This window comes from Sturnira hondurensis, unplaced genomic scaffold (genome assembly GCF_014824575.4).
Source record: "Sturnira hondurensis isolate 20B ecotype Veracruz unplaced genomic scaffold, ASM1482457v3 Scaffold0013063, whole genome shotgun sequence".
Taxonomy (NCBI): domain Eukaryota; kingdom Metazoa; phylum Chordata; class Mammalia; order Chiroptera; family Phyllostomidae; genus Sturnira; species Sturnira hondurensis.
The window spans coordinates 319,099-333,093 of NW_028085694.1; the positions used below are offsets into that span (position 1 = coordinate 319,099).

At 34.0% G+C, this 13,995-nt stretch overlaps 1 protein-coding gene across 2 annotated transcripts in view; it reads right to left on the reverse strand.

Annotated features, from left to right (window-relative positions):
• PKN2 (protein kinase N2) overlaps nt 1-13,995 on the reverse strand; it is a 127,804-nt gene that overhangs the window by 59,595 nt on the left and 54,214 nt on the right. For both annotated transcript variants that reach the window (XM_037060915.1, XM_037060914.1), the window contains exons 3-4: nt 6,868-7,022; nt 19-136 (exon numbers count right to left, since the gene is read on the reverse strand). In XM_037060915.1, the coding sequence (XP_036916810.1) occupies nt 19-136; nt 6,868-7,022 (273 nt within the window). The remainder of the gene's footprint in view (nt 1-18; nt 137-6,867; nt 7,023-13,995) is intronic.

Here is a 13,995-nt window from a genome sequence, read left to right on the forward strand (position 1 = left end):
TTATCTCTATTTAATCACCATTGTCAAAAGCCAATTCATTGGTCTGGACTGCCTGAAGAATCTGCATTCGTATCACTTCTATTTTTGTCTTGCTGTCCTGGAGAAGTTGCTGAGCTGTGCCATGGAGTTTCCGATCCTATTAAAAGTAAGTTTGGAAAGGTAAGCAGATAATAAGACAAAGCATTTTCATATCTTCAAACTAAGATCAAATTATACCAGCAAGGGAAAAACAAGAGTTACAAGAACACTGTGGGAAAAAATATATGTATATTTTTTCCTCTCCCTCCCTCCCTCTTTCTATCTATCCAGACACATACACACACGTGTAGATGAATTTATTTTTAAAAGCCCTCAAGCAGGTAGGGTGGCAAAAGAGAAAAGTAACTCCATTATTTAAGACAATTTGAGAGAAAACAAGTAAGTCTTATTACTATTTTAAAAAATCCAAATTCACACTTGTAACGTTCTTTGCTTTACACAGAATACAAATAATTTTCCTGTAACATTGTCAATAAGACTCCTATTTAGCAGAACTGTATATGATGAATGTCTCAGCCACTAAGCCTGAAATTTTTAGCAAATCTCTTCCTCTCTCATTAAATTACATTTTCATGGAGTTTCATGTATGTTGGCACATTTTAAAAATAGTTAATAGACAGTACTTGTGTTCCTTTAAATTCTGATAAAGGAACAGGAGACAGCTTTTTTTTTTTGACACTGGTAATACTGAGAAAGGTACCTAGAAAATTTTGAATGTCAAAAAATGAGACCTTCTCAGTAAAGCTATGGTGGAAGTTATAGTGAATAAACCTGTCATCTATTAAGACTTCAAGAAAGGTCCTGAATTAAGTGAAACAGATTATTACTGTCCCTCAGTTTAGTTCCAGTAACAGTGAATATTACTGATAGAGAGTCAAAAAAAAAAAACCTTACCATTTTAGTAAGTGTGGAAGACAAAATAATAACCCACCCATAGATGTTCATGTCCTGAGACCTTCAGAATATGTTACCTTACAGGGCAAAATGGGAACTAAGATAACACTATTAGGTCACTAATCACCCAACCTCAAAACATGAAAGATTATTCTGGATTACCCAGGTGGGCCTAATGTAATCTCAAGGATTCTTAAATGTGCAAGAGGAAGACAGATGAAGAGACAGTCGAGAAGAGATGAAACCACTGTTGCTGGCTTCCAAGTCAGAAGAAGAGGGCCAGCCTCGAGAAGTTGGAAAGAACAAGGGAATGAATTCTCCCCTGCCTCTTCCAGAAGGAACACAGCTCTGTCAACACCCTGACTCTAGCTCAGTGAGATCCATTTCAGAATTCTCAATGACAAGATTGTTACACAATAAATTAGTGTTTTAAGCCACTAAATTTGTAGTAGTTTGTTAGAGCAGCCAAAGACAGCTAATAAAATTTTTCTTCAGAAGTTCCATAAGAAAACAAGTGATAGAAGTTAATGCTATCTGTTACATAAGTTGTCAAAATCTATCTGGTAGACTTCAACACACACACAAATAGTAAATTAAAATGGGCCTAAGTTAGGGAGCACTTATTTCACAAGAAAGACCAATTTTTGAATATTATTTAATAAATATTATTATGTATTATTTCAACATCTCTACTTTGGTCACTACTAAGGCCGTCAGTATTAATTTGGAAATAAAATAACATACAATCTGTATTTTCCGGGAGACTCCTCAAGACTGGAAGCAAAGAGACAAGCATCAGATACACAGCCTTATTTCAATAAACTAAACACACATCATATATTTTGACACTGAATAAAGTGCAGGACAGATAGGTATGTGGTAGAAGAGACAATATTGCTATCATATAATGAAAAAAAGAAAGTAACATGAGGTGTACTATGTTAAACACCAAATTAGACTGATATACAGTGGAGAAAAAAGCAGTTTGCAAATTTATAAATTTTTCATTTCTTTCATGCTCTCAAGATCAGTCATTTACAAAAGAACTTCTAAGAGGAACAAATATAAATGATACATGGACAACAACTGAGAAGGGTGGAAATGGGAGGGAGGGGGGAGCATGGGGGTGTGTGGAATGGGATGGGAGTAATAGACAGAAAACTGTACTTGAAAAATAATTAAATAAAATTAAAAAGAAGAAAAAAAGAAAGAACTTCTAGTCTGACTTTATTCTTTATTAAATAAAGTATTTAGATTTCACACCAAGGAAACACACTCAAATAATTTACTAAGTCTCTTAAATATTAATTTATACCAAGAAGAAGTACACACACACACTCGGGTGCGCGCGATATTTATTATTTCTGCTTTGCCAGTAAGAATACTACCCTGAATTTGGTGTTTGTCTATGACTTATATATGCTTTTATAAATATAGCTATTCACATTCCAAATTTAGAATGAAATACCTTTCTCTTTAATTTCTCCTCCTATCCAGGATTAGAAACATCAGAAAAACTGGGGATTTAAAGTAACTTTTCACTGAGACCAGATCAAACTAAATCTCCTAATTCAAAGCTCCTAATTTAATGAGACATATATATTTTACAACCAGATAGAGTTAGCCCAAATCTTACTATCTTTGTAAATTTGAGTTCATTACATATCTTCTACAAACTTTAGATTTCTTGAACATATAAATGGAATACCACTCTAAGCTTTGGTATGCATTAAATAAAACTAAAATTATATTGCCTACCACATGACTGGCATTAAAATGTTCTCTCTTACTGTAATAAAAATCATAATTATCTAGTTCTAAGGTAAAAGTATGAATATTAAGTAAGTTATTTATATAATACTACACTTTTCAACTAAGTTACTCTTACTATTTTATCACCATGTGAAGTGACACTAGTCCTGTCACTCACTCTTCTGGAAATACTCCTTTCTTAACTGTTTCCATGTAATATACAAGGAAACCATATGTACTTCATTTTAAAAGTAAGCAAATTTTCCCACACAGATTTCTGAAGATCTGCACAAATGTCAAAGTATGATGAAGGCATTTAAAACTGACATTGGATACTACAGTTGAGTGAGCCATTACTTACGGCTCACAGTGTACTTACACTGAGCTTACTCACGGTGGGCCATTACTTACACCACACAGTGTACTGTGTGGCCATCACATTCAAAATGACAGAGCAAGGAGAGCAACGAATCTGCATCAAATTTGGCATCAAGCTTTAACATTCCTCTGCAGAAATTATTCAGATGATTTAGAAGGCTTTCAGAGGCAATGCAAGAATGCAGTGCAAAGAAAAGTGTGGCACAAATGCTTTACAGATGGTTAAGAATCTCTTTAAAGTGATCCATGTTGTGGAAGGTCTACGACAAGCAGAATATCTGAGAGTGTGTATGAGCTGTAACCAACAAAGTTCACAACTGACAGCGGGAGAACTACAAGCTGAGCTGGGGATTCCAAAAGCTGTATCTGAGATTTTGACACAGGATCTTGACATGAAACGTGTGGTGGCAAAATTTGTTCCACTGCTTTTGATACCAGAGCATTAGAAACATCATGCTGCGGTTGCTAATGACTTGATTCAAACTGCTACCAAAGAATGAGATTTCCTTAAGAAGGTTATAAATGGAGATGAATCATGGATCCATGGCTATAATCTGGAAACGAAGGCTCAGTTATCCCAGTGGAAGTTGCCTGGTTCTCCACACCTGAAGAACGTGTGGCAAAGGTGCAGCAAGATTAAGACCATATGTTTTTTGAATGGGAAGGTGTCCATCATGAGTATACTCTTCCAGGCCAAACAATTAAGGAGTATTACCTTAATGATCTTCATGGCTGAAAGATGCATGCAGTGAAAATGGTCACAGGTATGGGCAACTGGTAATTGGCAGCTTCCTCACGACAGTGCACCTGCTCATGCATCATATCTTGTGCAGTTTTTTGGTGAAATATCAAATCACCCAGGTGACTCAGTCCCCCTACAGCCCAGATTTGATGCCCTGCAACTTCTGGATTTTCCCCAAACTAAAATCACCTTTGAAAGAGAATAGATTTCAGACCATCGAAGAGATTAAGAAAAATATGATGGGGCATCCGATGGCAATTGGGAGAACTGTGTGAGATGCCAAAGTGTGTATTTGAAGGGGACTGAGGAATCATTGTCCTATGTACAATGTTTTTTTGTATCCTGTATCTTCTTCAATAAATGCCTCAATTTTTCATAGTATATGACTGGATACTTTCTGGACAGACCTTGTATACTGGGTTTACCCAGCTCACCATTCCTACAGAGTAATTCCTTTTTAAACTCCAAATCATACTTAAAATTTTATACAAAGAATTTCATAATTTCTTCAGGCAGCTAAGTGACTGTACTATATGCTTCTAAAGTAATTTGTGTACATACCACTATTACATATTGTAATTAATTATATTAATTAATTATATTAATTATCTCCTTTTCAGATAGCAAGACTTCTGAAAGCAGGGTCTTTCTCTAGTGTACCTACTATATGTAATACACTATCTTTAATACATTCATACTGCAGAGCCCATCACAACTGCCATCAAACTGGCAGGCCTTACTGAGTAAATTAACATTCCATAAAACTTTAATTTACAATCACCCTTAATCTCACAAGGATATATTATGACTCCTTGAGAAGTTTAAAGATAAAAAACCCAATCTAGATAAAATAACTAGCGGGCTTACCTCAGAAACTATAGCAGCTGTTAATATGCTTTGGACCTTCGCCTGAGCCATTCTCAAATAAATGAACCTTCTAATTAAAAGTAAAAGCTACTGGACCTGGCTGGTGTGACTCAGTGGATTGAGTGCTGACCTGTGAACCAAAGGGTCATTGGTTCGAATCCCAGACAGAGCACATGCCTGGGTTGCGGCCTGGATGCCCAGTTGAGAGTGTATGAGAGGCAACCAATGGATGCTGCCTGTCGCACACTGATGTTTTTCTCTGTCTCCCTCCCGTCCTCTAAAAATAAGTAAATAAAATCTTCAAAAATGTAAAAATATAAATAAAAGCTATAGGAAATTATCTATTTGTTTTAGAAGGCTGCTCATAGCCCTGTTCATTTTGGACTGTGGTTATCATAAGTTATATATTTGTTTTAATTTGTCCATAACCCTGCTCAATTTTGGAGGGGGGTGGTGTTCCAGGTCACTTTGAGAATATGGTGAAATCTATGCCTCTCTCATCATTCATCTATCATCATCACACTCACTTCTCCTATAACCTCAAAGAGTTCATGAATCTCTCAATCTAATCCATCAACCCTAAATTTAAAAAACCTTACTCCAGAGGGTGATAGCTGAGTTAATTTAATTTTAAAATGCTCTGCATAATATGGTGCATTCACATATTTCCCGTAAAAAGTCCAAAATAATGTTTGATAAAGATTAAAAAGACACTAAAGATTAACACTAAAAATAAAAACACACGAAAACCAATTCTACCACCCCATAATAAATGTTTAAACTTAGTGAAATAATATGCTATAATGTATCATATCATATAAGTATCACATATAAATATATTTCTCTAAAAATAATTTAAAATTCTTTTGAAACACAGCATAAAATCTAATTTTCGTAATTAAGATTAAAAATCTTATTTATAATATACTCTTTCTTTTCTGCATCTTCCCAGATTTCATTTGGGTGGGTAGGCATGGTGTATGGCTCCAAGCAAAGATTCTCCCCTCACCTCCAATTTCAAATTCTTCCTAAACTGAAATAATAATAATAATAATAATAATAACGCTTGAACTTTCAATTCTGAAATTACTTAACAAATTTCTGTTAAATACAGAAGAAAAACTGATTTGTAGAGGCAAGAATATTTGAAATATTTAAATGAGTGTTTGAAATGAAAATTCAAGGATGGATCTTATAATAAATCCACCTTTCTAAGACTTTTGGAAATTATACAACTATAGAATCTGAGATTAAAAAGAACCTTTATGATAATCTGTTTTAGTGGTTCCCAACACTTTTTTCTTCCATACTATATCAGAGAACAAAGACACATTTGCATTACTGACAAAGACACATTTGCATTACAACACTGATTTTCAATTAGGAGTTAAATGCTCACACCAGATTCCCTAAGAACCCACAGGTCAAGTCAATCACTAATTCTAGAATGTCTCATCTTTTCACTTGTTCTTTTCTCAAAACCTGTATGTAAGTGATGGAAAACTCATTAGAGCCTAAATGTTCTAAAATGAACTTTTTCACACAACTTTAGATTTGCAGAAAAGTTGCAAATATGAAGAGGTCCTGTGTATCCTTTACTCTTTCAGCCAAAATTTTTTCTTGTTGGGTTTAAATAGAAATAAGGTATTTTAAAACTCATTTCTTTCCAACTTGTTCTAAAAAATACTTGTTTACAGCAGCAATTTTTCAGCCTTTTCATTTCATAGCAAACATAAATTAATTACTAAAATTCTGTAGCACACTAAAAGTTGTTTTTTTTGCCAATCTTACACACACACAAAAAGTATAAATTTGATTCACACCAGACGGCTATTGTGTTGGCTGTTGTCTTTTTATTTGACAACCTAAGGGAAAGGTGGTGAGTGCCCTTGGCTAAATAGTCAGGTATTGCAAGTTTTTTAAATTCTTGCAGCATACTGGATGAAAAATTACTGGTTTACAGTATAAGTGATTATACAAAAAGGAGTGTCATCTTGTTCATCCTCAGCTGTGAACATATGCATCAGATAATTCAAATTTACTCATCCTCTGTATATGTCCACTAATGACTGTGAAAGTGTCATGAGTACTGTTGTCCCGGTTACAAATAAATCCTATTGGGTAGGTGAATATACATTTATGGAATCTGAGAATAATGGGGGCTGACTGTCTACACTTACATTTACTGTACTTACCTTTGATGATCCATTTGAATACATCTGTATCATGTTCTCTGCACCTTGTTTTACTTTAAGCTCTATATCCAACTGTTTTTGTAAGGCCATCAATCTATTATTGCTAGTAGAACAACGAGGGTCACTACTGGGAGTGTCTGGAGTTCCTGGACAATCTGTAAATTAAATAATATGTTAAAATTACTTACTAGTACTAACTGCTGATTAAAATTGGAAGTTAATATTTTCAAAGAATAAAGGGTAGAAATGGGAGGGAGGGGGGAGGTCAGGGGGTGGAATAGGATGGGAGTAATAGACAGAAAAATGTACTTGAAAAATAATTATTATTTTATAATAATAATAAATAATTATTTTTTCTGATTTTTAGAATTTATTTTTAAAATATTATTTTAAATAATTATTTTTAAATAAAGAAAAAAATATTTTAAAATAAATTTTAAAAATTGGGGAAAAAAAAGAATTATAGGGTGGGAGATGAGCTTGAAGTCACCTAAATGTAATTTCCTTATGCTTCCAGATAATGTAAAAATTGAAGCTAAGAAAATATGTAAGTAGATTTGCAGGACCATCTCTACCAGGTATACTGTAGAAGGGATTACATTGAAACTGAAGCTGAATTAGATCACTGCCCAAGGTTTTTGCAATACTATTATTTTAAAATTAAATCAATTTGACTAGGATAGTAGACAATTAAATAAAATTCTCTACTCATTACCTCATTAGTTTGAGTCAAAGCATATTCAAATATTGCAGAAATTCCACTGAAGTAATTCTCTGGAAACGAACTAACGGTATTTCAAATATAATACTAGCATTAATTAGTAATAACCTAAGCATACACATAAAAAGCCAACACATTTTGTTTTCTATTATGAAGGTATTCAGTAGAATGGACTGTTTCAATGATATTAATTAACTGATATCACATTGATGGTGGCAGGGATATAAAAAGACCAAAAATTCAAATCCATGCCTTCTCATAAAGCATATTGTGGTACTTCTATTTTAAAACAAAAACTTCAAATAAAACCATGTAATTATTCTGGGTAATCCATTATGGTTGAAATACTTCTAATAGAATTATTAGAATTATTAATTAGAATAATTAATATTTATTCCAATAATTCTAATAATAATTAGAATGCTCTAATTATTATTCTAATTATTATTACAATCATGTAACAAAAAAATCTTCACATTAAAGTTCATAATATTTTGTGTTTTATCCCCACTAGGTCCTTTGCTTATTTAAAAGAAAAAAAAAAGGAAGCTAGAACACTAGGGTACCAGACCTAGTTTAATTTTAAGTAACTCACTAATCAATGGAAAACTGCCTAAAATGCAAATTACTTAACCTTTGTGTTTCAGGGTTTCCTTCACTCCTCTGCAATAGAAGATGACGTCACTTACTGATTTTAATGAATTTTCATATTTGGTTTTATACTTCTTTTAAAAATTCACTAGTTCAAAAACATTTAAATATAATTTGTTTATTAATTTGCAAAAATACAGGTGCTATGCTAGATATTGATGTAATATAACACTATTTCATCATTAATATACTAGTTTACAAGGTATTAAGTCCTGATCTAAGTAAGTGCTTTATAAACCCATTAATGCTCATAAATAGCTCTATAAGAAACATACACCCATATTAAGAAAAGAAAACTAGGGTACAGAGAGGTTAAGAAACTTGCCCAAGGTCAAACATCTAGTAAGTCAGTTCCATTCCAAAGTTACTTTAGTAACTGCTGTGCTACATTGCTTTTGCCATTTAAAAACTTATAAACACCTATACTAGCCTCTCCATAGACATATGCATACTTAAATGCATATACAGATATATACAGACACAAATATATGTATGCATATTAATATTTCAAAGTTTTTGAGAGAGACATCACCCACATTTTACACATCAGGAAACAGGCAATGTCACACAATCATTGGCCGGGATTCACCAAGAAAGGTGTCTGTTGTAACTGAGTTCCCCAAATTACAAGTGTGCTGCACCAAAAGTTGATTTTATAAGTGACATATTCTTGTAAATAACTGATATGTAAGGTAGATAAGGTTTCACAAAGCCTCATAAAAGAACTACATAACATATTGCTATAGACAATGTTTGTATTCCCTAAAATTCACATGTTGAAGCTATAATGTGATGGTATTTGGAGGTGAGCCTTTTGGTAAGTTATTAGGTATCGAGGGTGGTCTCTCTTTGTCATGACAGGATATAGTGAGAAGATGCCATTTGCAAACCACAAAGAGGTCCGTCACTGGAACTTTGACCATGCTGGCACCTTATCTCAAAGTCCCTAGCCTCCAAAACTTTGAGAAATAAATTTGTTTTTTAAGTCACTTGATGGCCTTTTGTTAAAGCAGGCCTACAGTTAAGAATGCCTAGGTTTTACAAATGAGAGAGGTTCAGGTCAAGATGGAGGTATAGGCAGATATGCTTTGCCTCCTTGTGTGACTAAAAGAAGGAAACAACCAATTTGTTTTTAAATTTGTTTTAAACAAACAAACAAAAAACCAAAAAAAATGTTTTAAAATGTTTTTTTGTTTGTTTTAAACAAACAAACATAAAACCAAAAAAAACAGAACTGCCAGAAAATCAAACTATATGGAATTCTGACAACCAAGGAGCTGAAGAAGGAACATTCATCCAGACTGCTGGAGGAGCAGAAATGTGCAGCCAAAAAGGGAAGAGGACACATGGCAAGGTGGTGGTTGGCAGACTGGGGGTATGAGGTGGCAGCTACTTGACTGGGTAGCCCCCATCTGTGTGCAGATAAACCAGGAGGAACAATGGGGGAACAGGACAGACCGTGCAACCCAGGGTTTCAGTGCAGACAAAATAAAGTGTCAGAACCTCTGGCTGTAGAAACCTGTGGGGGTTATGATGGTGGGAAAAACTGCCTACATCTTGAAAGTGGGGCAAGAGCAGAGCAACCTACAGTTTTGTCTCTGACCTGTCCTGCACATACCAAACCACAACTTGGCAAAGTTGGTTGCCCTGCCCTGATGAATACCTAAGGCTTCACCCCTTACAATGTAGCAAGTACGCTGAGACAAAGCAATATGGCCCAAATGATAGAACAAATCAAAACTTCAGAAAAAAAATAAGTGACGAGAAGATGGCCAACCTTTCAGATACAGAGTTCAAAACATTGGTAGTCAGGATGCTCACAGAAATGACCGAGTATAGCCTGAAAATAAAGGAAGAACTGAAGACTATGCAAAGTGAAATAAAGAAAATTAAACAGGGAACCAATAGTGAAGGGAAGGAAACCAGGATTTGAATCAATGATTTGGAACAAAAGGAAGAAATAAACATTCAACTGGAATAGAATAAAGAAATAAAAATTCAAAAAAAATGAGGAGAGGCTTAGGAACCTCAGGGACCGCTTTACACATTCCAATATATGAATCACAGGTGTCAGAAAGAGAAGAGAAAAAACAAGAACCTAAAAATTTATTTGAACAAATAATGAAAAAGAACTTCTCCAAGCTGGCAAAGGAAATAGACAAATAAATCCAGGAAGCTCAGAGAGTCCCAAAACAATGTGGACCCCCAAGAGGAACACACCAAGACACATACATAATAATTAAGTTACCCAAGACTAAAGAAAAGGAAAGAATCTTAAAAGCAGCAAGAGAAGAGAGCTACCTACAAAGGAGTTCCCATAAGACTGTCAGCTGACTGCTCAAAAGAGATCCTGCAGGCAAGAAGGGGCTAGAAACAAGTACTCAAAGTCATGAATAGCAAGGACTCACATTCAAGATTACTCTACCCAGCAAAGCTATCATTTAGAATGGAAGGACAGATAAAGTGCTTCCAAGACAAGGTAAAGTTAGAAGAGTTCATCATCCCCAATCCCTTATTATATGAACTGTTAAAGGGGCTTATCTAAGAAAAAGATAAAAACTGTGAACAGTAAAATGACAACAAACTTAATACAAGAATTAAATCTAAAAAACAAAACAAAACAAAATAAAAAACAAACTATCAATAAGCAAACAACTAGAACAGGAACAGAATCATAGATCACATGGAGCATAATCAGTGGGGATGGGGAAGAGGGAGAATGGGGGAAAAGGTACAGTCGGCCCTCACTATATCACGGTTCACTTATTGTGGCCGCACTGTATGGCGGGTTTTTTGTTATATCATGGGATTTGGCAGTACACTGTACCCATATAGAATTTTATGTTGTTAAAATTATGCAGGTTTAAGAGTGTAGAAAGTGTTTAAGAGCATATGAAGTGTTTATAAGAGTGTGGGAAAGATTAATAAGAGAGTGGGAAAGGTTTATAAAGCCTTAAAAATATATAAACAATAAAATAAATATAATGCTGCTACTTCGCACATTTTCACGTATCGCGAGGGGTCTTTGGAATGTAACTCCTGTGATAGGTGTGGGATCACTGTACAGAGAATAAAAAGCATAATTGGTAAGTACAAAACAGATGGGATGGGGAAGGTTAAGATTATTATAGGAAATGGGAGAAGCTAAAGAACTTATATATATGACCCATGGACATGAATTAAGGAGGGGGGTGGGTATGGCTGGAGGGAATGGAGATACCAGGCAGAGAGGCATAAAGGAGAGAAAAAAAACTGGGACAAGTGTAATAGCATAATCAATGAGATAGACTTAAAAAGAAGAACGCCTAGGTTTAAATGTTAATTTTGACACAAATCATGTAATATGGGGTTGGTTACTTAATAAACAACACTGTCTCATTTTCTTCATCTGTTAAATAGTGAACATCATCTCACAGAATGATTGTAATTAAGTTATATGTATAAAGCTTTAGAAAAGAGAATCGTATATAGCAAACATTCAACAAACATTAACAGCAGTCACTGTAGGCAGAGTAAGCATATCTCTGTTAAGTTCATAAATTAACTGCACGTTATAGCAATGCCTGAACACTTAAGTGTATTTGGATATGTGAATAATTTTTATTTCCTTTATTAACTACATAAACAACACAAGACTCTCAAGAAATCAAGATCACAAAAATATGGTATATAATTTATAAGCACATTTTAAAAAAGAAATGGAATATATTCAAAGTAGAAGGCCATCAGTTGAGAAGAGTATGATTATGTTTTTGTTGGATAGTTGACAGTGTTCATCCTAGGATGAGAAAAGAGAAATTATTCCTTAAACATTTGTCTATAAAAAATCTGTCCACTTAGTATTTCCCCATAAGGCAGAGAATTAGAACCAATTGGTGAAAGTAATAAATAAAAAGAACAAATATTTCATCACGGGATAAAGAGAAATCCTTCCCATTTTGGTTATCTAACAGTGAGAGTTTGCCTCAATATTAGTAAAATCCCTGTCTCTGGAAGCATTACAACAGAAGCTAGATTATAATCTATTGAAGATGCTATATAAGAAATCCTTGCACATTAAAGCAGGTTGTACTAAGACATTCAGTATGTACTGATTCTAACAGTCTGTGAACTTGTAATAATATTATAATATTTAACACTTTTATGGAAAAGTATGTCTTAAGGATAAGGATTACAAAAACATAAGAAATATAATTAACAGTAAAGGTCAAAATGTCTTGGTTAGAATCCTGTAGCTGCTATTTACTGGTGTGGTCTTGATCACATACTTAACATTTCTGTGTTGTAGTTTTCTCAGCCACAAATTGAGGGTTATTGTGAAGATAAAGCCTATATAGTCTTAGACCAATGTTTAGGGCGCAATAAAATTACATGTCAGGGCTCAGTTAAGTAGCTGTATTTCTGCTCATTTAACCTTCAGAGGAACTCACAAGATTTGTAATATAACTTCCTTTTACAAATAACCCCGTTCCCCAGAAGCTCAGAGAGGTTAAGTAATTTGTAAAGGTCACAAAGTGTGTATGCTGGGCAGAATTTTAACCTTTAGGTACATCTTGTTTTATAAAGCCCACTTATTATTAATCTAAAAATTAGAGAACCATTTTGCTATTTTCCTCAGATTTCACCTATTTTCCCTTTTAAACTGCCACTTTCCTTCTTTTCAGTTTTGTTTCTTATAGGTATGGTAAGTTACAGCACAGAAAACATACAGTTGCCAATATATCTGTTAAGCAATTTTCTTCACGATGAAACATTTCAAAATAGGGGTAACTAGAACTCCCAATTAATGTCCTCCTCATTTAAAAAAATTCTGAAGGATGAAATTATTTTTCCAGTCTAAAAAACTGCATTTAAATTGTAAGAGCAAATGTTGGATCTACTCTTAAGTAGACACTTAAAACTATACATCATGATTAATGCTAATGACAAATTTCCATTTGTTCCATCTGCTACTGCTACTAATTACCAAATCAGCTTTTGAGGTGGGGGGGTGTTATATAAAATAGTTCATACTTTTAACCTTCTAAATATTAGCATACAATTCTAAAATGTATGTTAGTATGTTATACCAATTCAATAAAAAGGTTTCAATATAATATTAAGATACTAGATTAAAGAAGCCCCAAATAAATTGCACCTTCATAGCTGGGCATTAAAGGCCTTATAGTGAGTCACTTTAGGTTAACTTTCTATTACTATTCTCCTGTGAAATCCTATGTTCAGTTAAAAAAACCTGTATCTCTCTACTTCTGAAAAATGCAATGCATGTGACTTCCTCCATACCATCGTTAATTCATCTTAGGTCTTCCTTTCTTCAGAAAATCTCCAACCATATCCAGTCTGATCAGGTGCCCTTACTAATGTGTTCAAAGTATATTTTCCTCCTTCCACTGAACTATGTATAACATAGTATTATAATGATCTATTATTCATGTACGTTTTCCCTCTGATACTATTAGCATCTTGAGTGATGGGACTTATTCTTAACCACTTTAATGGATAAGTTTAACATGTAGTACAACAGAAAAATAGCAAATCAGTACTGAAAAACAGGTCAGCTTTAAAACTGAAGGGGACAGAAAATGAGAGGTTAAGAGACACACAGCACAAAGAAAAACAAACACATCTTATTGTGCTTCAGAAGAAAAATAAAAATGATGATTCAAAGACAGTTATGAGATAATGACTACAGATTTTCCAAAACGTATGGAAGAAATACACAGACAAACTCTAACTTAACAATGGTTTGATTTACA